General features: G+C 43.6%; 1 protein-coding gene across 1 annotated transcript in view; it reads right to left on the bottom strand.

Annotated features, from left to right (window-relative positions):
- TMEM163 (transmembrane protein 163) overlaps window positions 1-21,734 on the bottom strand; it is a 1,101,439-nt gene that overhangs the window by 15,418 nt on the left and 1,064,287 nt on the right. Inside the window, exon 7 of the mRNA XM_069616569.1 lies at window positions 18,876-19,017. Within this exon, the coding sequence (XP_069472670.1) occupies window positions 18,876-19,017 (142 nt within the window). The remainder of the gene's footprint in view (window positions 1-18,875; window positions 19,018-21,734) is intronic.

The raw sequence follows: 21,734 nt of genomic DNA, 5'->3' as shown, positions 1-21,734 counted from the left end.
TGAATGCCTGTAAATGCCTGTAAAATGGGCAGCTTATTATGCTCTCCAACCCCAAGTGTTATCCTAATAATTATGGTCCTTCTTATCAGACTCAAAGATTGTGGACAGCTCCTTCTGGCTGCTCCCAGTTGGTGTAGGGGAATTTAGGACTACAGAACAATGTCTCCCAGTGGGGATAGGAAAAAGTAGTGACCCACCGATTACAAAAATAAAGATTAGTAAGTGCAATAAGAATATATAGGGAACAGGTAAAGGCTGAATGAAGAAAAGGAAGAACAGCAGGCAGTAACCTGGGTAGTCTCCACACTTCTAGGAGGAGGCAGAGTCCTTCTTTTAGGATCTGGAAAGACTGCTCAAAAGGGGATGCCAGGAACAAGGTCGGAGAGTGGAGAACTACACATTACATCATTGATTGTAATGGTGTCAGGCTGGGCGGAATAGGAAGAATGACCAGCCTGCCACCAAGAGTGTGTGGGAGAAGGAGGAGACATAGAGCCAGGAAAAGCAATGCAAGCATGGTTGGGGGAAAAGGGACAGAGAAGCTGGTGACTGGCAACAATGTGATAGGGTGGAAGTGTTCAGGAGGAGAGGAAATCGCTGACTGGCCCATTGGTCAGCACTCTTCCTCTAGAACTTGTAAGACAAGATAGCTACACCATGTGAGGACACGGGGTGCAGGATTCACTTACTCCGACACGACTCAATAACAAGAACTCAGTAGTTTGGCAAAGGGAAGTCCGTTTAATGACATGTACATCAAACAGAGAAAAAAATGGGTATCAGCTGTAGTGCGATCTCCTGTCTCGCTCCGACTTCCACAACACTTTGTGGAAGAGCAATTTTTATAGGCCAAAATCGTCATTAGTGACGTCTAATTTCTATAGAAAATCATCATGCAATATAATTGGTTAGGAAAGGTAACTTAAGTATAGGTGCTATATCTGTATATAGAAATAAAGCATGTGGATTGGATAACTCTTATCGAGTGGGCGTCTAAGCCCATCCCTCTACATCACACGTGATTGACGTCACTATAAGTACGACATCTCATTGGATCTACTATCTATAGGACTCCAGATAACTTGGTCCATTGTGATTGGGTAGGTTACACCCCTAGGCATAAATCCCCATTTTAATTAGCAGCATGCAGAATGGACACCCAAGGATATGGTGTACCAAGTTTCACCCTGCCTCTCTCCCATCAATCAGTAACTTAGGGCTTTGTGTCAATTAGTTGGCTGGGTTTGGCCTCGGAACTGTAGGCTCTTATCGGGAAAAGTTATGGCATCCTGGGTTCTGGATGACATCGGGCGGTGGTACATCTTTGCGCCTGGCTGGTCACGTGTCTGTTCACCGTGGATCTGCTTCAGTTTCTAGCTTTTATTGTATTTTAATTCTGCTTCGGCTCGGCCACCTGCCTGGGGCCTCCCTTATCTTGACCTTGCAGGTGCAGACTGGTATGCTCTGAAGTTGGAGTCCTGTGAGCTCATGCTCTCCTCACCTTCTCTGGTTGACCTCGATTTCCTATGCATGAGCCGCTCTTTGCTGAGTTTCGATTCCGCTACTTCTCCTGCCTTTGGCTGGGTTTCGTAACTTGGCCTGTTAGGCCTCTGTCCGCCTGGGTCCAATTCTGCTTTTACAAAATGGAGTCTCACTTGTATAATGTGCTTTGTTGAGGTAGATATGTGGTTGGCGCTTGCTGCTCCGTCTTCTACTAAGCATTGCAAGCAGTATCGATTTCTTAGCATCTTGCATTTCAAGCCTATTTACACACGTTTAACAGGGCGGTTGCTTCCATCTGTCTTGTAGCATCATTTACCTTACGTTTTAACCTTGTCTTTTTTTGCGTCCATTACATTTATGTTCGTAGCTACTTGCACTGGCGTGCTTGTCATTAATAGCCACTCTTGCTCATCCATGTCTGTTCAGGCCCTTGTCATTTCTACTGGCCTTCCATTATGGCTTTTGGGGTCTCTTCGCGGACCGTGTGCAGGTATTCCTCATTTCGTGTCAGTGGCTGGTATGGCTGTCTGATAGGATACCGTGCTGCCCAGGGTTGTCTGGTTATGGGCGCTTCAACAGGTACGTATCTTCTAATATACACTGGGCAGAGTCCCAGTGCAGCTCTCTGTTGGTTCATTTGCTCTTCATATGTCTCGTACCTTGGCGTGTACCTTCTTGGTAGCTCGAAATGAGGGGCAGGGGTGCAGGTCACGTCTGGGATCTCCTTTACAGAAGGCTTAATGCCCCCCAGAAGGCAGAAAGAAAGGAGCAGAGAAGAAAATTGGGAAGCCCAAATAACAGGATCAAGGAACTTAGAGGCTAAAAACAACAGGCCACATTATGAGTACACTGGTGCTGTAAATATTGGCAGCAACGGTATTACTGCTCCATTACTGGCACATTACTGCACTGGCATACTACGAATTTGGGGGCAAAGTGGAGGAGAAACCTCCAGCAAGAAGCAGGAGGTAATTCTGCCACCTTACTGCCCATAATCGGCCAATTTGGCAATATCACCACCGGTGGAATTACAAATCAATGGGGACTAACATCGCCTACCATCGCTTGCAATCCAGCGTTAATACCACTGGACCAAGTGGCAGTTATTGTAATACATTTTGTTGGTATCTCGGCAGATTTACTGCAGAGATACCACCAACCTCGTAATGAGGCCCAAAGTCCTTAAACAAGAAACCTCCAAAAGGCAATCTTCACACGAAACACATCCACATGGCACACAGGAAGAATTGTTGTTTCTCAAACATATATGTGGTGGCTCTGCTTATAAGGCAGCCTTCACCTTGACCTGAAGGTATCGCGTTTCCAGGTCTACTCAGCTACTGAATCTACCTTGTAAGGGTGTCTTCTGCTTGTTGTGGACCTGGGAATAGTCAGGTCTGCCCCAGTAATGTCTTTCTAATCTCACTGTTTATTTTTAATTTCCATTTGTCCCTAACCTTGCAAGTAGTCTGTCTATTTTCCATATTCCTAACAGCTACATCTTCAATATGAACTTGGAAAGGATGGGGTAGGGAGACTAGAATAAGTGGACCTGTGGCGGTACTAAGAGAAGAAAGGTGTGCTGAGAATGGTGACATATAATAAGTTTTACTAAAAAGATTGGAAACAATAAGTGTGTGATTGGGCAATAAAACATGAAATGGAAACTACTGAAAGAAATTAAAACAATTGAAAATAGAATGAAATATAGAAAACATATTATAGAGTTTGGGAATGGCCCCTGGATGGAGGCCTGTAGACTGGCAGAACTTATGAGGGCAAGGGGGAAACAGCCTGTACCTTCCCCAACAGGGGGACAGAAGCATTGCAATGACCTGGGGCCTGGTATTGCGATGTCATCACCCCGCGCCTCGACGGAGTACTTGTACGCATTCTGTGCACTGCTCAACAGAGATTGTTCCCGATCCACTTCTTTTACATATCCGTGTGACAAATCAACTTCTGGGGCTCCAGGCGTGAATATCGGTTTCTAAACCATCAATCAGCCACACACCTCTAATACACCAGAAGGGATCCGAACAGATTGGAATAACAAGCAAAATATAAGCCTCCTTATCCAATTTTGGTAATGTGGACGGAACGGCAGGCTTATCTCTGAAAGGTTGTGGATCAGTGGTTAGCTGCAACACAGCGAAAATGCAAATATGACCCAGTGATAAAAGGAGTGTCCAGTCAAGGTTGTATTAAAAATATCATCTTTAATCACAACTGACAGTCTAACAGCACTAGGAATTACAACCCACTGTTTAAAGGAATGCAGAGAACAGACAGTTTCAAAGAAGGAAAAGGGATGCACTCTAGATACTGACAGGAGAGCAGTCGGTATGGTTAATAAGCAAAACAGTTTGTTAAGGTTTCTTGGTTTTAGCGCAAAGGGAGCGCTAGGTCCTAAAATGTCTCTAGGGGACAGAACCACAATGTACATTATGCTGTGGATGTTCTTGGTACTCGAGAGGGTTAAGTCAGCGTTATAACGCTTTGCAGGCTTCTGTGACAGAGTTTGAGTTACTGCAGGTATCAGGCAGCACTACAGGTCAGCGAGCAAAGCTGGATGAACAGCTGCAGGCTGGCCTACACAGCAGCTTAGGGTCAGGAATTGTTGTCTCAGTGCTGATCAGCAGTTCTGAAGGATTGGTTGAGATGTCTCAGGTGTCTTTAAGCGACTGCGGCTTGACAACAGTCAGCGTTACAGCTGCAGATTGTGGAACTCGACTCACTCGAAAATGTCCTTTAAGATGGACGGCGGTAGATGCTTGTCAAAGCACTTCTCTCAGCTTTTTCAATAAGCTTGTGTCATCCTTTAAGGCCGACCCCCAAATCTGCTGCGTGTGTTACAGGCAGCTGCCTTGTTCTTGGTTGTAGATTCAGAGACCTTCTGGCACTTCCTATTCAGGAAGCTTGCTGCAGAGCCTAGCAGGGCATGATGTGTGCTGGCTGGGAACTGGAGCGGCTGGAGAGTCCTCTGAGCACTGTTTCTCCCTCTGTTCCCTGGGAGAAGATTAGGGGAGAGATCTTGAATCCTTCTTTGGATATCCCAACCATACTTCACTGGCAGAAGATGTAAGGCAGAATGTACCTTCAGCCAGGGACTAAAGGTTGAGTTCTTCTTTGTTACTTCTGGTGAAGTCTTCAGATGATCTGCATAAAGAGGGGCCTAGCCCTCTTTTAAAGCCAAGTGGACCACAGTGATTGGTGTAGGTTAAGCCTACCTTGATGAACCAATCCTGGGGTCCCTGCCAACAATCTTCTGTATATGTGAGGTCATAACCAGAGTGCTTTGCAACAGGAAAGGTAAAGGGGTGGAAACAGGAACAAGGCGTGCCCCAACTAAAATCAGCTGAACACTTCTTGCAACAGAAAAAGCTCTGGGGTCACTCCCTTGTGCGGCTAAGTCCCACCCATCTTCCTGTCTGTTGTGTTCAAAGGATGTCTCTGGTTTATGGTCCTCCCTGTGTGGCCCCTGTAGAAAGCAGCAGTTCTCCATTGAAGCTGCAGCGAGCACAGACTTTCTGGCTCCTGCAAACCACATTCCAGTACCTTATGAATGGGGTCGCCCTAGCGGGGTGGCCTACTGTAAACAACATACCCAGACATGACAGTTCACTGTCATTGATAATGAGGGCAGGAGCTGGCTTCAGATTGACACAGTTACATATAAAAAGGTTGTTGTGTTTCCTGTCTCCTTTGTTAACCTCTGCAGCCAGGCCCCATGTGGGCATGTTTGAAGTACACACTATTTGTATGTCAATCGCTGACACCAGCTGCAGGGCCCAACAAAATAGCAGGGTGATTCCATGGAGCCTTTGTCAGTTAATCAGGCTAACCATGAGTACACAGGTCTATGCATTTGTCGTTGTGTGAGAATAGGAAAATGAGTGTGGATTAGCCCCACTCATTTTCTTGAGGTTGGTCTACCATCATTCCATTTAAATAAAAATTACCAAAAGTCCATGCCGATGATCGAATTCCTCACAATCCGACTGCTCAGCAGTGAGTTATATTTTCATGAACAGAGGAGGGGAAGGGTGGTAACGGTTTAGGCACCTGGTGGCACAAACGTTTTCCAGAGTTTGTATGTTCCAATTAGCTAAATACCAGGGTAAGCACAGAGACCTACCGAACAGAGAGATCCACAATATTTTTATTCCGTGTTTGGAAACTCTTATTGTGCCACATACCAGGGTCTGCAGGTTGAGCAGCACAGAACCAAGATGGGTTGGTTAGTTCTATTGCATCACTAATGGACCAGGTGAACATACTGAGCAATTTGTAGCAATGCAAAAAATAACTGGAGGTAGGCCCAAGGGCATTGCTCAAAACATGATATTCCTCTTGTTGGAAGCAGGTGTGCACTCTTGAAAAGAGGTGTGGGGGTCATCCCTCTCTTAATTTGGCTCTCTATCTTGAATAACAACGTGCTGGTTGTGGCCTACTCTATCCCTAAGCCAAGTTGCATAGTCCTTCTTTGCCCATGAGATGATTATTTCTGTGTGTAAATTCCTGCTTCTGCGTATGCTATTGTGTGTGGTTGGGCACAGGGGTTGGAGGGACAGCATGACTTTAGAATTTGCCTGAAACTCCGCAATGCAGAGGACATAAACCATTGGAAACAAAGTGTGAACATGTGACATTGTAGATGGCAAAACCATAATAAAGTAGGGACAGTGAACATTTGGAAATAGAATATTTGTGATACAGAGAGAGAAGCATTCCTTCTGGGGACATGTGGCCGCTTGGCAGCATGCATCAGAGAGATCCAGCAGCGGAAGTGTTCATCAGGGAGGGAGAGGAACAGGTGGCAGTGCCTGCCCGTCTCTGTTCCTGAGCCAGCAGATTTTCAGCATCAGTTTGCAGCCCTGCTCCCCAGGATCCTGTCCGAGGTCCTTATAATCTTCTTGGAAGTCACAGAGAAGCCTGCCTGGCGTTTATTGGGGTGAAGCTGCAACCTGGTTAATGAAGGTCCATCCTGTTGATCTGACCCACAGGTGGGGAGCTGTTGTGAAGTAGGGCTGTTGTCATCCCTGGTCTTTATGTAAGAAAAGCTGCAAGCAACTCGGCCTTTAAATAATAATAATGATGTTGAATTTTTATGAACAGTGTTCAATCCGTGGAATACCCAGGAACTGTGTACTGCCAGACGTTTCTGCATCCTGCCAGAGTTATAATGAGCTGTTTCCATTTAAGACTTCCAAACACAGACTGACATTTTATAGCTCTGTAAAAAAAGCGAACTTTGACACTTCATCGTCTTCACAATCCAGATTACAAAGTGTGATCTCTTGTGCACTGCACAGAGACAGCAAGCCACATTTACCTTATCCTAAGGCACTCACCCACACAGAGACAGACATCCTGTTTGTCCATCTTCCATCTGAAGACAGGCCCACATATTCAATTGCACCCAATCTGTGAAGGGAGTCTTCATTTATTTTTTGTTATGTTCATTTGCTTCTTTAAATATTGTCATGCCCAGTCTTGTTTTCTCTTAGTATGAGCTTGCTACCAGAGACGTGTATGGTGCTGTTGATCTTTCCATGGGGATGCTTGTGCTGTCCAAAGAAGGTAGTCATACTAGGTTGCCATGGATCTCTGCCCATCTGTACACTCTGATCTCTCTTTCTGTGGCAGAAGCAGCGCATTTTAACTAATGAGCAAGGTTTATCTTCCTTTAAGACTGCCAATGGTGGTTCCATGCCACATGCAGATGAAGGGTGCGTGTTACTCGACCTGACATAAGTAAGTGCATGAACAGACTGGGAGTCAAGCAGATGTGTGAGGGGTTGTCTGGGGCCAGGAACAGATTTGGGTGTTCTATGCTTTGGGAAGTGTGATGGAGTTGATTGACTTTTGCTTAGACATATTTTGGGCGTACGCGCAAAGTGAGCATGGGTGTGCATTTTGAGGGTATTACTAGGAACATGTATGTTGTGTATGAGTGCATATGCACAATATGAGGATGCTTGTGCAGTGTGAGGATTGATATGCAGTGCAAGGGTAAGTGAAATGAGGGAGTGTATGTGCTGTGTATTGGCAGTGTGAGGGAATATGTGCAGTATGTATTTATGTATGTATTTTCTAATGCACAAGACATGCAACGTGTACGTGAGTGTGTGTATGAGGCCGTATGTGCAGTTTGAGGGTGATGCGAGGAGTATGTGCAGTGTGTTAGTGTGTGCGAAGTTCCCTCTGCCCGTGTAGGAAGCCTATCATCGTTCATGAACTCATGTGCTGTTTTACCCATTTTTTAAATCTCCACTTCCTTCTTCGGATATACAATATCTTACCTTATCTCCCTGTGTTTCAGTGAATTGACAATCTGAACTACAGGCACACACTGCTACATTAATGTAGGAGTCTCTCTCGCTAGAAAGGCATGTACCATAAGCCATTGCTACAGAGAAGAGAGAGAGTGAAGAGGTGCCAGAAAGCTGACTTTGTGGTTGGCTGTGGCATAATCGTTCGGTACACTAAAGGTTATTTCTTGTTCCATTACACCTATGTAATCCAATGGTGGCTTGTTTAACTAACTTTATCCCAATTAGTTTGGTACCATGTTGTGTAACTGTGTTACTTTTAAAGCAGGGATGGCATAATGATCTTTCTTTTCACAGCCAGAAGGAGTTGGGCTATGTTTGGGCTTCCTCCCTGGCCCTGTTGGGCCGCATGCAGGTTTCCCTTTCTGGATACTGTTACCATACAAGCGATAATTTCTTGGAGAAGTGCAATACCACTGACAACATGCAGATGTTCTCATACAATATCTTATGCGGACATCTATATGTTGTTACTGGTACTGCACTTCCCCAATTTCACTGTTTTCTTATGAGGACATCTGTATGTTGTCAGTGGTACATCACCTCTCCAAAAAAATAAGTTGTGAGGACATCTTTAAGTAGTAGTTAAATGGAGAGGTACAGTACCACTTACAAATGTTTTCTCCTGCTCACAAACTGCTTCCATTTCTATTTCATGTTTCCCTGGGTCTTTTTTATTTTGTTATTTTATTTTTTGGAGGGAGCAGTACCACTGACAACATACAGATGTCCTCATAAGAAATCTCAATGTAATTTCTTATGAGGACATCTGTATGTCGTCAGTGGTACTGCACCACTCCAATCACAATGTGATTTCTTATGAGGTCATCTGTATGTTGCCAGTGGTACTGCACCTCTCTAATAAACAAAGTTGTGAGACCATCTGCAGCTAGTTCATTGGACAGGTGCAGTACCACTGATAACATACATGTGACCTTGTAAGAAATCACATTGAGATCAAAACTACAATATAGGTTGACTATAACCAAAGGCTACAATTATAGATACATCCAACAAATGTCACTCCCTATGTGTGCTCTCCCTCCTCCCTCCTTGTGCTGTCCCTCCTTCCCACCCCTTTCTCTGTCACTCTTTCCCCCTTGTACTATTGCGCCTTCCCCTTTGTGCTGACGATCCTTCCCCTTTGTGCCGACGATCCTTCCCTTTGTGCTGACGATCCTTCCCCCTTGTGCTGTCGCTCCTTCCCCCTTCGCTTTGTCGCTCCTCCTTGCACTATAGTTCCTTTCTGTCCTTGCGCTGCCCCTCCTCCCTCTCTTGTGCTGTTTCTCCCCCCTTGTGCTGTCCCTCCTCACTCCCTTGCACTGGCCCTCCACCCCCTTGCAATGTCCCCACTTGTGCTGTCCCTCCTCCCCCTTGTGCTGTCCCTCCTCCCCCTTGCATTGTCCCTCCTTCCCCCTTGCACTATCCCTCCTTTCACCCTTGCACTGTCAGACCCCTCCCCCTTGTGTTGTACTTGCTCCCCCCTTGTCATGTCTCTCCTCCCCACATGTGCTCTCCCGCCCCCCCTTTGCACTGTCCCTCTTACCTCCCTTGCCCTGTTGGTCACCCCCTCCCTTGTGCTGTCCCTCCTCTCTACCCCTTGCACTGTTGCTCCTGTTGCCTTTTGCTGTCGATCCTTACTCCTTTTCCTGTCGTTCCTTCCCCTTGTGCTGTTGCTCCTTCCCCCTTACGCTATTGCTCCTTTACCCATGCCTTGTCCCTACTCCCTCTTGTGCGCTATTGCACCTTTCCTCCCTCGCCCTGTCCCTTATCCCTCCCTTGCACTGTCCCTTCTCCATCCCTCCCTCCTCACCCCCTTGCACTGGCCCACCACCCCCACTTGTGCTGTCCCCCTTGCACCTTCATTCCTTCCCATTTGTGCTGTTGTTCCGCCCCTTGTGCTGTTCCTCCCTCATTGCGTTGTCCCTCTGGCGCTGTTACTCCTTCCCACTTGCTCTGTCCTTCCTTCCCCATTGTGCTGTCCCTCCTTCCCCTTGCACTGTCCCTCCTTCCTCTCTTGCAATGACTCTCCTTCGCCCTGGTGCTGTCGCTCCTTCCACCTTGCACTGTTGCTACTCCCCCTTTAACTGTCGCCTTACCAATGCACTGTCAATCCTTCCCCCTGTAGCGCTGTTGCTCCACCCACATTTGCACCCCTGTGTTCTGTTACTCAGAACCCTCTTTGCACTGTCACTCCTTCCCCCCATTTGCGCTGTCACTCCTTCCTTCAATTGTTGTGCAATGCTCCTGTGGACTCTTGCTGAAATGCCTCTCATCTATTGGATTTGTTTATTCTTTCCTCGTGTTGCCATTTATTTCTTGTTCCTCCCCCACAGTGCTTCTTCCACCCCTCAGTGCTGTCCTTCATTCCCTCCCATTGAGTTATTTCCTCCTCTCTGTGCTGTCATTCCTTCACTCCATGCTAAATGTAAAATACAATCAACAACTACAAACATCAAAACTATTGGCTTTCCCAATGCTTGCTTACTAAATGTGCACATGTAGGTTGGTCTCATGCACTGGGGCCACTGGGGCCAATGCAGCATGCAGTGGTTTTTAAAGTATTATTAAGGGAGAATAATGTTTCTCCGAGCCTAATCTGCCCTTCTGTTTCTTCTATAGGTTGAGAGAGCCACCACCAAAACGGTCTTTGGTATCTTACAGTCCATATCCCTACAAGCTTATCAATTGGAATGTAATCCCTGGAGGCAGAGAGCTATGTTTTTCATTTTTCCAGAAGGTTTATGCTATTCCTGTGAGATGAAAGAAACAGGAGTCAAATTAACTCGGATTTTAAACTAAAACATAGCTTTGATGACATTGTCCATGATTCAGCCAACATAGATTTCCATTTTATAAATGATTCAGGGGAGCTGGGCTGGAGGAACATTCACACCTTTTTAAGTGTGAATCTGTAAAACACTAGGAAGCTTTTCTAAAGGACACCTCTGCATGGGGATGCAGGATGGGCTATTAAGAGGTATTGCAAATGGCTCTATTCTCTTGTTACAGAAGACCTAGAAAACGACCCCCATGCAGAGGCTCAGGGTATCTCTGGTCTGCATGCATCACCACATCAGCAAAGCTATCTTCCATGTATCTCTCTCTCCCCAATAACCCCATTCACCATACCTCTCTTTCAGATCTGCCAGAGTGCCTGGAAACAATGGATTAGTTGATGAATACACTGGCCTCCAAGTGCAATGGGATCGCTGTATAGTAAAGGTAGAGTGGACAACAGTTAAAGATAACCTAGGATTGGCCACAGCTCCTAGCTCTAAACTGACATGGAGACGGTTATAAAGGTCATGCTGGAGGACCCTCTTGCTTTGTAATGTCATCTTTGATGTCCTGGGTGTTACTCTTAGCAGTGCACAGTGTTGAGGCAAGTTATGGTTGTGTAGCTTACCATAACTAGTGAATTTCTGGGGGTTTTCGGTTTTACTTGTAACTATAACGTCCCTTTAACAAAGTTTTGTCATTGAATTTCATAGGTTTTTATTGGTGCAACTTAACCATAATGTCCCTTTAACAACATTTTTTCAGTCAATTTCATGGGTTTTACCAGAGCACCCTAATTTGCTACAAATTACTAATATCGTACTTACCCCAATATAGCAAAATTTGTCTCCAATTTACAAAGTTTCAACTTAAATCTCTGTCTCCTCACTTTCTAGCATCATTTTTATCACTTCTATACACTTTTACAACTGTTTCCACTGTTTTTGTGTTTGTCAATGTTTGCAAATGTCTGATGTCATCGCAGACTTTCCAGACAGTGTCACGTGACCAAGCACTCGCGCAAACTATGATGATGTGTCCGTGAACGCATCTGCACTTCCCGAACCAGTCCGTGCTTTGTTCGAAACTGCACTTTTCAGCTCATCTAGCAATTTTGAAGCTCAAAATGTACCCTTGCACAGCTCCTACACCTATTCTTACTCATTATACATTAACGATCTAGCACACAGCACATACTTGGAAGAATATTAAGAAAACTGCTATTTATTTAAAAAATGGCATCCGAAATTGCCATCCCTTCTCTCCAATTGCCACCACCACCATCATCTTGAGGACCTACACAACAAAAGAAGCGCTATACTTCAAAAGACAATCAAGAAGACCAGGAAGATGAGGTAGAGGAAGTGCCTACCTCTAGCACCCAGAGAGAATCATGGGTGTGGCAGTTCTTTACCACTGTTGGAAATGTACCAAAAGCTTAAGCTACCAGTCGCAGACAACCTGGGCAGTACTCCTACGGGACCACCTCCATGCGCCGCCACTCCAAATCCAACCACCCTAATGCTCACAGAAAGGCGGTTCCTTTCTGAGGAAGTAGTAGGCTGTCTTCCTCTACCTCATATTCTTCAACCAATGCTCTAACCACACAGCCTACTTCTGTGGGACACAAAATCCCACCAGCTACCTTGCAATCAATAAAAGATGCTGTTGATCCATATCTTTCGAAAACAACAGTACTCTTTATATTCTTCAACACACCACTCGGCAGGGGGGAGCAATTTCAAACTGCTTTTGAAGCTGTAATCAAGGAGCATGAGAAACACTGCCCTCTACCTTAGATGTAACACTCATGCAACATCTTCCCCTGTCCACATGCCCCTCCATATGTGTGGTTGGTGCCCCTTCCCTCATTTCCCTCCCCACCTTACTTTATGGCCTCTCATGCAAAAAGAAATGCAAAAATTTAAAATTAAAAAAGGTTCCTTTAGGAGCCACCTTTCACAGTTAAAAAATAGAACTGAAAAATAAGCTGATACTCTCCATCTACTTTACATTTTTCAGTAAAGTAGTTAGATTCAATAGGATTCTCCAACATTCCCATTAGCATTTTTGACTTTGCTAATGGAAATAATGGACAATTGTATATTAGAGAAAAACAAAAAAGCACAGAAACACATTTCTGTCCGAAATTCTTCTCTCTAGTATACAATGAACACCATAATCCATTGCTGTTTATAACTATCCACAGTATCAGCATTCCCCGGTCTAGCCCATGCCTTATTAGAAAACCCAGATTGCGCATGCACACCATCACACAAAACAGCCCTTCTACTCTTTTTACTGTTATTTGCCTGCTTTAAACCATTCACACATATATCCACCAATCACTTAAAAAACTCTACATATATATAGCCTATCAACATATTAAACTTCCACCCACCAACTGCCACTTAACAATGTTCTACACATATTTTGCATCTACATTTCCCATACTTATACCAACACATTGTACATAGCGCTCCTATAAATGCACAGATGCATTGTACAGTGACAGAAGTGCATAAATAATATTGCTGTACGGATGGGCAAGTGCTCATGGGAGCCCAGGAGGGAAGTGTCAAGGGATGCCATGGTGGGAGGCCACTAGCTAACTGCTGGGGCAGAGGAGTCCTAAGTGTGGGGTACATCTTAACTGTTACGTCCCTTTAACAAATTTTTTTCTGTCAATTGAATATGTTTTTTAATAAGTGAAAATGTTTCATAATGTTACATCACTGTATATAAGTTATTAATAATTCCTCTTTTAACATACATGAAACAACTATAAACATCCGTTAACAAACATATTTTTTGCAATGCATACTTATGTGAGTCATTATCAGCGGTGCATACCCCAATAGGCAAATAGACATTTGTTCTTGCCGAATGCCAGGCCCCTTGCCCATGGCAGAAAAGGTATATCACTATTTTTTGTACCTACGTTTTGACAATTTCAAAAAGTAAAACACAGGAAAGATTTACAAAAGCATCCTTTCAGGTACTTGCTGATGCTCCTCGCACAACTTTGCTGCAATCCCGTCAAGCACTTCAGGCTGTGGCCGCGGGCAGATTTCTTTTACCATTTAAACCTACAGATCCGGCCATGCCGCATGCTCCATTAAGTAAATCAAAGTAGGCATACGTCCTTGCCGAGGGCTAGTCTCATTGTCCATGTATCAAACTTATATCACTATTGTTTGTGCTTACATTTGGACACTTTGTAAAAATAAAACACATAACCGATTTGCAAAACCATGCTCCTCACACAGGTTTGTTGCCATTCAGTACAGCACTTCAGGCTGTAGCTGCAAGCAGAATATTTCTTCCCAGTCAAACCTAGGGTTCGGCCATGCTGCATGCCCCAATAATCAAATCGGAGTACACGATTATCAAGTAATTGTAGGGCGGTAGAATGGGTAGATCACTACGCTTCATCTAGTACTTTAAACAGATTACCCTGCTGCTGGTGATGGAGTTCTTTTGTGAAGGTGCCCTTCCTTCTTCAAGTGTTAGGTTTTGAATAGGAGAGTGAGCCCTGTTCACCTAATCACTTGGTTATTCAATAAGGAACTGTTGTCGTAAGGAATCTGTCTTCATAACCATTCTTGATGCTATATTTATTGATAGAAGTCAGCCAACACGTAATTCAACTCTCTAGAGTCTTTCTCAAGGCATGTGGATTTTGGGCAAGTCATTGCTGCGAGATTGTGGACATGAGTCTGGCATCTAATCCAAATATCTTGTCCCACTATGGTCGCAAATAAGGGTGGGTAATGATTTCAAGGGATGGTTTGATGACCACGTGGGCACCTGGTTCTACCTGCTTGGCAATTATCTGCCAATTAGCATTGTCTCGGAATGTATGCAGTGATAGTCACAGCGATCTGTTGATGCAATCCTGTGCAGCACTTCGGGCTGTAGCCATGGACAGAATTTTAGCCACAGAATTTATTTTCTCATTCAAACCTATCCCAATTTTGAAAAGCTTCACCACATAGACAGTCCCCGGTGGCAATGCCCACTTTAACCCCATTGCCAGTCCTTTGTGGTCTTGACCAGTAGCCAGGTTAGCCTCTGGCCATGACTCAGACAATCTGCCCACTGCCACAGGCCATGACTAAGTCAATCTGGTCACTGCCCATGGCCACTGGCTATACCTCAGTCACCAAAGGTATATCACTATTTTTGTACCTACATTATGACACTATTCAAAAAATAAAACACTGACACATTTGAAAAACCATAATTTCAGGTCCTTGGCAATGCTCCATGCACAACTTTCCTGCCCATCTATCCATGCTTTGTTTTTTTGAAAGTGTCAAAATGTACGTACATAAAATAGTTGTATAACTTAGCTTCCATTTGACAAAATCCATTCAGACTTTGCAGAAAAATTTAAGGTTGGGTTTATAATCTTTGTAAAATAGTTTGTGCACATTTGTCAAACGGCAACAAAGTCATAAGCCATCTAAACACGTTGAAACCCCTGCTTTAATTTTGCCCCCTTTTCATTCTGGGTGTTAAATCCTTTTGCAAACCTTTGTGCAGATATGTGAAACGGCACTAAATTTATAAGCCTTTCAATTATTTTGGGACCCCCCTTTAATTTTGTTCCCACTTGGTAAAACAACACCAGGCATTGCAGAACCATTCAAGGTCATATCTAGAATATCACAGAATGTCATGCAGTTTCATTCAGTGGTGCCAAAGTTATAAAACATTCAAAAACTGCTTTTCACCAACCCTGTAATACAAAAATATGTATGGATGCCCCACGAACATCTGAGATGTTTGCGAACATTACAGGACTGTCCCGCACTGTTTGCAGACTTTGGAGGTGGAAAACCACCCATTGTTTGGGCTTTTTATGGGCATTTCCCGTCCCATCCTCATCACCCCTCACCTCCCCAGAGATAGTTTCATTAGTTTGACAAGTGCAATGTTGTGTTTTTTAATACGATTTTACCGCGATGTTCGTGGACACTGGCCGCTGACCCCGAATCCAACATGGCAGGCGTTTCCGAAAATATGAAGCAGCTCATGCTTTTTACCATCCAATCAGCGGGTGTGTCCGATGTCAGCGGACATCACAATAGTCCCTGGACCAGTCGGAGGCCTGTCCGTGGACCGAATGGGGAAGTGAGTGCGCGGACCGAAACCAGATATCACACATCGTTTTTACTTACTTTTTAGCCATTAAAAATAAAAATGCTGGACGGATTTACACCAAATTTAGAAAAGTACGCTTTCGGGACCAAGCCACCGCTCCTGCTGCAAATTTGGTGAAAATCCGTGCAGCAGTTTGGGCAGTAGGATTGAGCAAAATTCTTTTTGCATTGTGTCTATGAGGAAAACCACACATTTTGGGACCGGGCCTATAACTTTGCCCCCCCTCGACGAAACCTCACCATACTTCGCAGAATCATTCTGAGGGGGCCATATACCTTTTTACAAAGTTTAGTGAGGATTCGTCCAGGGGGGAAAAGTTATAACCCGGCCAAAATGTGCTCTTCCTGTGGGTTGAGCAACTTAACCATAACTACAGGGCCGCTACCTCAGGCCCGTAATATACATATATGAATAAAAGAACAAAGGCACATAGACTACCGCTTGGGATTGCACTCCTGGGAGCCTCACTGAATTTCTGATTGCAAAAATAATAATGCATCCGCAAACTGTAGAGTAAGACAAATTCCAGTTTTATTGTCGTCACTTTGACAAGAAGGAACGCGTTATGCCGCGTTTCGCAGCACCCCGGTCATATCATGACCTGACCTATGACAATCAAGGCAGTACCTGAATTAAAATATGATCAGAAACTAAAGCAGAAAAAAGATTTTTCATATAACTATTTGTTATTCAATCAATCACATGCTTATACAAGTGTTACTATAAAATCTGTGACAATACTTCCCATCATGAAAACAAGGGATCATTCTAGATTGACAGATACAATTCTGTGATTTCAGGAGGCTTGAATGAAGAGTGTAATTTGTCCAGTTCTTTTTAAAGATAAATTTGGTAATGACAATTATGTACTGAAGGTTAGAATGGTTTTGACTATGTGGAATAAGATCTGGCTATGTGAAGTAAAGATTTGTTTTCATTGAACTACCAATGTTTTATTGTGAATAATTTGGTGTAATCAAAATTTGTAATTGGTCACTAAGGTTATTAATTTGATATGAGACGTATTAAAGAGGGATATTTGCATGTTACATTTGCACTATATTTCTAAATGCATGTTGTGGATATTTGTTTCAAGATGTGGGTTTTATTAAAGTATTCACTACAATCACAAGACTGAGGAATGATGAGGGGTTACCTTACCACAACACTACATTTTCTTTTTACATAACTTTTTTTGTGTATGCCTTCTTTATTGGCTTACATACTGTGAGTCACAGGTCCAACTTACTGCATTTTTTATGATTTTTAATGCAATTATTTTTTGTGATGTTGATTGTAACTGTTCACCTTTTGGGAATTGTAGATCCTTACATTCATTGTATAGGCATACTGAAGACAGGTATGTTTGATATTTTTGGGAATTGTTTATTGTGGTGACAGTCATATAATTAAGTTTTCTTGAATGAATACTTTTGTTTTCTCACACATCTTTCTTACACTGTTTATATATTTTGTGTTATTCAAAACAGATCACTGGTGAAAGATTGCTTTGATCCAAAATGCATACGACATCAACGTCTGTCTCTGATTCAATTTCTAAGACGTAGATGTTATGATGAGTCTTGGGAGGATAGCTCAGGGGCAAAGTGCTCGTATTGGAAACAAGACAACGCAGAGCAACACAGGTTCGATCACTGGGTTACGTGCTTCGAAACCTCTGGGTATTAAGCGGCGTATAAATAACCAATTGCAATTGTTCACTTATGATAGTAAATTTGCATACAAACTGAAATAGTTGCTTAATTGTTATGTCATATGAAAATTATGAATATAATAAAAAGAATTGCAGTGCTAGTCACGACTGGGATGTGCCCTGTACCCAAAAGGTGTCTCCTTGGTCATTTATTTCATGATACTTACTGCGATGTCATCAAGGCAAAGATTACATGATGATACTTCATGTGACATCACCAAGCGTATGCCAACATTTCCTGTGATGTCATGAGGTGTGTAATGTGACATCAGCTCGCTAGGCATTTTGGTGAATTGATGTCTCGGTGTGCACCCACTTCCCATAAATCTTTATTTTCTCTGTGCTCCCTCTGTAGATTTGTTTTATTTTTCCCTAGTTTAATTGTCCTCATTATTTGTCACAAAAAATGCACCATTGGTTTTATGTTGTTTAACATGGATTATTTTAATTGATAAGTGATAAGTGATATATCTTATTGTATATTAGTAAAGCTTATCATTTTTGTAAAATATCTATTTTGATTTTAATTATTCCCATATTACTTCTCACAAAATCATTCCAATTTCTATTCCATTATATTATCAAGGGTAATCAGTAATCCACTATCAAGCTATTTAAAGTTCAGCAAACACGTGTTTTTCTCCTAGATCCATCAGATATCCCCCTTCACGTTGTATTAATAATAATAAGGAGCTTCCACATTCCTTCATGAAAATAAAAAGCTTGCAAACGCTTCAAAAAGAAAACTTGTATCATTCATTTTGAATTGTTCTGTCATTCTGATAATTCCCTAAAAATGAACATATGTGTTTAATAACAAACACATTTGGAATAAACACATCAAATTCTATAATAGATGGGAAATCCCCTCCTTTTTTTGGATACATTTCTAAACACTTATACTGATGCTACCACAGAGATAATATATCATCATGAAATAAAGAAGCCCTGAAGAAGCTCCATGTAGGAGCGACACACAAGTTGGCCCAATTGTAAATAGGTTGAGAGCAAAACACATCTATATCTTTGAAAATGTAAATGGAATGCAAATGGTAATGACATCACAAGAAATGTAAATATGGGAATAAATAATTTCACAAATGATAGTTTCTTAGGTTGTTTAGGACCAGCTTACAAAATTGATATACAACAAGAAACAGGTGCAAAGCTACCACTTATCAACTAATATAAATCTTAGACAATTACGGTTGTAGAGTATGTTGTGGTATTCTGCAGCCTACCATTTACACATGCATACTACTAATTAATTAACATTATTCCATTATTTACCCACAGGTAATCACTAACACTCATTGCACGACAAATGCACAATTATGCAAAAAAACAAAACATAATAATATGAATGAACTCACTTGACTCCATATGCCATTATTATAAGTCCAATTAATATTCCTATACTGCCATCTAGATACCAGACGGAAGCGTTGTGCTTGAAAACCTCTGCACTCAGCAGGATGGAGAAACCCATCACTCCGCCCACCAACGAGTTGAAACCTAGAAGAGAAAGGTCACAATTAAGAATTCCCAGTTGTCCGGTTTAAAATCCTTTAGAAAAAAGAGATACCGGATCTCCAACATAGGCACAATGACATTATAGTTTCATATGTATAGTCATATTGTTCTGAGAGCTCTTGGGGGATAACTTTTCAGCTTCTTCCCATCATTTAAACTCTTGTTTACTTTCCTCCATATGGGTATGACTTCAGAAAATAGCAGTTTGTGACATGTAATAATCTGAAGAGATGCCAATTGTTGACATGTATCATATTCCCGAAACTTGTTATTTCTGACTGCATGGCAACCCAACATTGTAGTTATTCCAATCAATAGAGGTGTCCATGATTGGTGAAGGGGCGGCCGCCATCTTCACTGTAGTCCACCTCTGTCAATGTCTGTTGCTTGCACTGTGAAGTGTAATAAATGGATGCAAATTGAACTGGATTCAGGTTTACTTCATTGTTATGCAAACAAGCGTAAATCCCTCCTGCCATGCGTACAGGTAATTTACTATCGATTCCTGTGGAATCTGCCAGCTTTTAGCACCAGTTAAATGCTGTCGGATTCCGTAGGCATCTGATGCTTTACCGTTAGCATTACAATGGGAATTATACTTACAATGGGAATTATACATTTACTGCAACTCTAAAAAGTGACCCGGGACAAAAAATGCACCTTTGCACAGTAAAAAGGACCTATGACATCGCCGGCAGGCGAGCGCCGGCCCACCAGAAAAGGCACACCTCTGAGGCTACGACCCCTGTCGTGAGCCTGTCTGGAGCCGGAGGAGCCTTTGCCCGTTACTCTTCCGACGAGCCCTATCCACTTCCAGCCATCTAAGGGTAAGCACTCAACTACTGCACGTATCCCGCGCTGTACTGCTGCTCCCCATCCTTTGTCGTAGCACGTGAAAGGCCTGCTTGCCTGCCTTGAACCGCGACCCTTATCTCTTGACCCTATCTCTCTACCCTCCTGCCGCCGGACGCCGGACTCGCATTTGATCATCGGCTACAGCCGTGAACCCAACCCCCCTCCTATATGCACACGCCTTAGTGCCAGGTCCAGCTGCATATCCCGTTGGGATCCACAAAGTGACACGCATCACACGCCCAACCACTTCAACCTCACCTCTTCCAGGCTGCGCACTAATGACACTGTCATGCCTGCTACCTGCTACAAGTCACCAGCACCTAACCAATACTGCCAGTCCCAGCTATGCTACTAACTGTGCATTCCTGTACGCTGCACCTATGTAACACTCAGCATCCTATGCCACACCTGTAGTGCTATCTGATTACAGCGCACAATACTTACCTGTATGTGCCTGATTCACTGTGCACTAACTTCTGCACACTTTGTTCATATGTACTGCTTTTTATTGCTGCCCCCTGCACCAGCTACTGCATTAATTGACTGCTGTTCCCTGCACACAGTTGTACTGCCATTTGATAGTCGCATCTAGCACCCAGCTGCCTGCCATGTGTCTATTGCTCCATGCACCTAATTGTACTACCATTTGATAGTTGCATCTAGCACCTAGCTGCCTGCCATGTGTCTATTGCTCCATGCACCTAAATGTACTACCATTTGATAGTTGCATCTAGCACCTAGCTGCCTGCCTTGTGTCTATTGCTCCATGCACATAATTGTACTGCCATTTGATAGTTGCATCTAGCACCCAGTTGCCTGCCACTTGTCTATTGCTCCATGCACCCAATTGTACTGCCATCTGATAGTTGCATCTAGCACCTAGCTGCTTGCCATATATCTATTGCTCTATGCACCTAGCTAGTTAGTTGCATCTAGCACTCAGCTGCCTCATCATCCTATCCCGACACTCTATACACACCCTCACCATGATACACCCCCAACCAACCAACACACCAGCTGCTCTCCACACCTTCCCTTCCAACATCCCCCCACCTACTTTCTACCTTCATTCTTCACCAATAGACACATCATTGCAAACCTTCCTACACCCACCATAACATCACGCACCAGACCCACTAACATCAGGAACCAACTCCTGGGACTCCGTTCTAGACACCGCCCCTCAAGACCCATCTAAGACCAAAGAAACGCCTACCCACACAGCCAAATCTACTGCACCCACCTCAGTCCCAACGCACCCTAACCACCCTGCCTCACCCATTCCACACTACACCACCCCGTCCACCTCCCAGCCGCCACACAACTTAAAATGTGCCCTTATCAACGCTAGATCCATCCCTGCTCACGCCATTGAAATCCATGAACTCCTAACCAACCTCGACCTCGACATCCTAGCCATCACTGAAACATGGCTCCACAGCGCTGCAGGGCCAGACCTCAACCTTGCCATACCACACGGATACACCATCTTCAGGCAAGACCGCCTCTCCTCAGTAGGAGGTGGGGTAGCACTCATCCTGAAAGACCACTTAGAAGCCTGACAAATCACATCTAACCTAGATGATAACACAGACTCCCTTGCTATAAAAAAAATCACACTCTCCCCCAATTCCACCATCACCATCAACCTCATCTACCGTCCACCTGGCCCTCTATTGGAATTCCAGGAGAACCTCCTACATCGTCTTACTGAAAACCTAAAAACCACTTCCAAAACCATCTTTTTAGGTGATATTAACCTTGGGTTCAATTACAGAAAGGACAAGCCAGCCAAAACCCTCTCACTAGCACTAAAGGAACTAGGCTTCCATCAAAAAATAAAC

This window comes from Ambystoma mexicanum, chromosome 9 (assembly GCF_040938575.1).
Source record: "Ambystoma mexicanum isolate Mex_15411 chromosome 9, UKY_AmexF1_1, whole genome shotgun sequence".
Classification (NCBI taxonomy): Eukaryota; Metazoa; Chordata; class Amphibia; order Caudata; family Ambystomatidae; genus Ambystoma; species Ambystoma mexicanum.
This window is presented reverse-complemented; position numbering and strand designations above follow the sequence as displayed.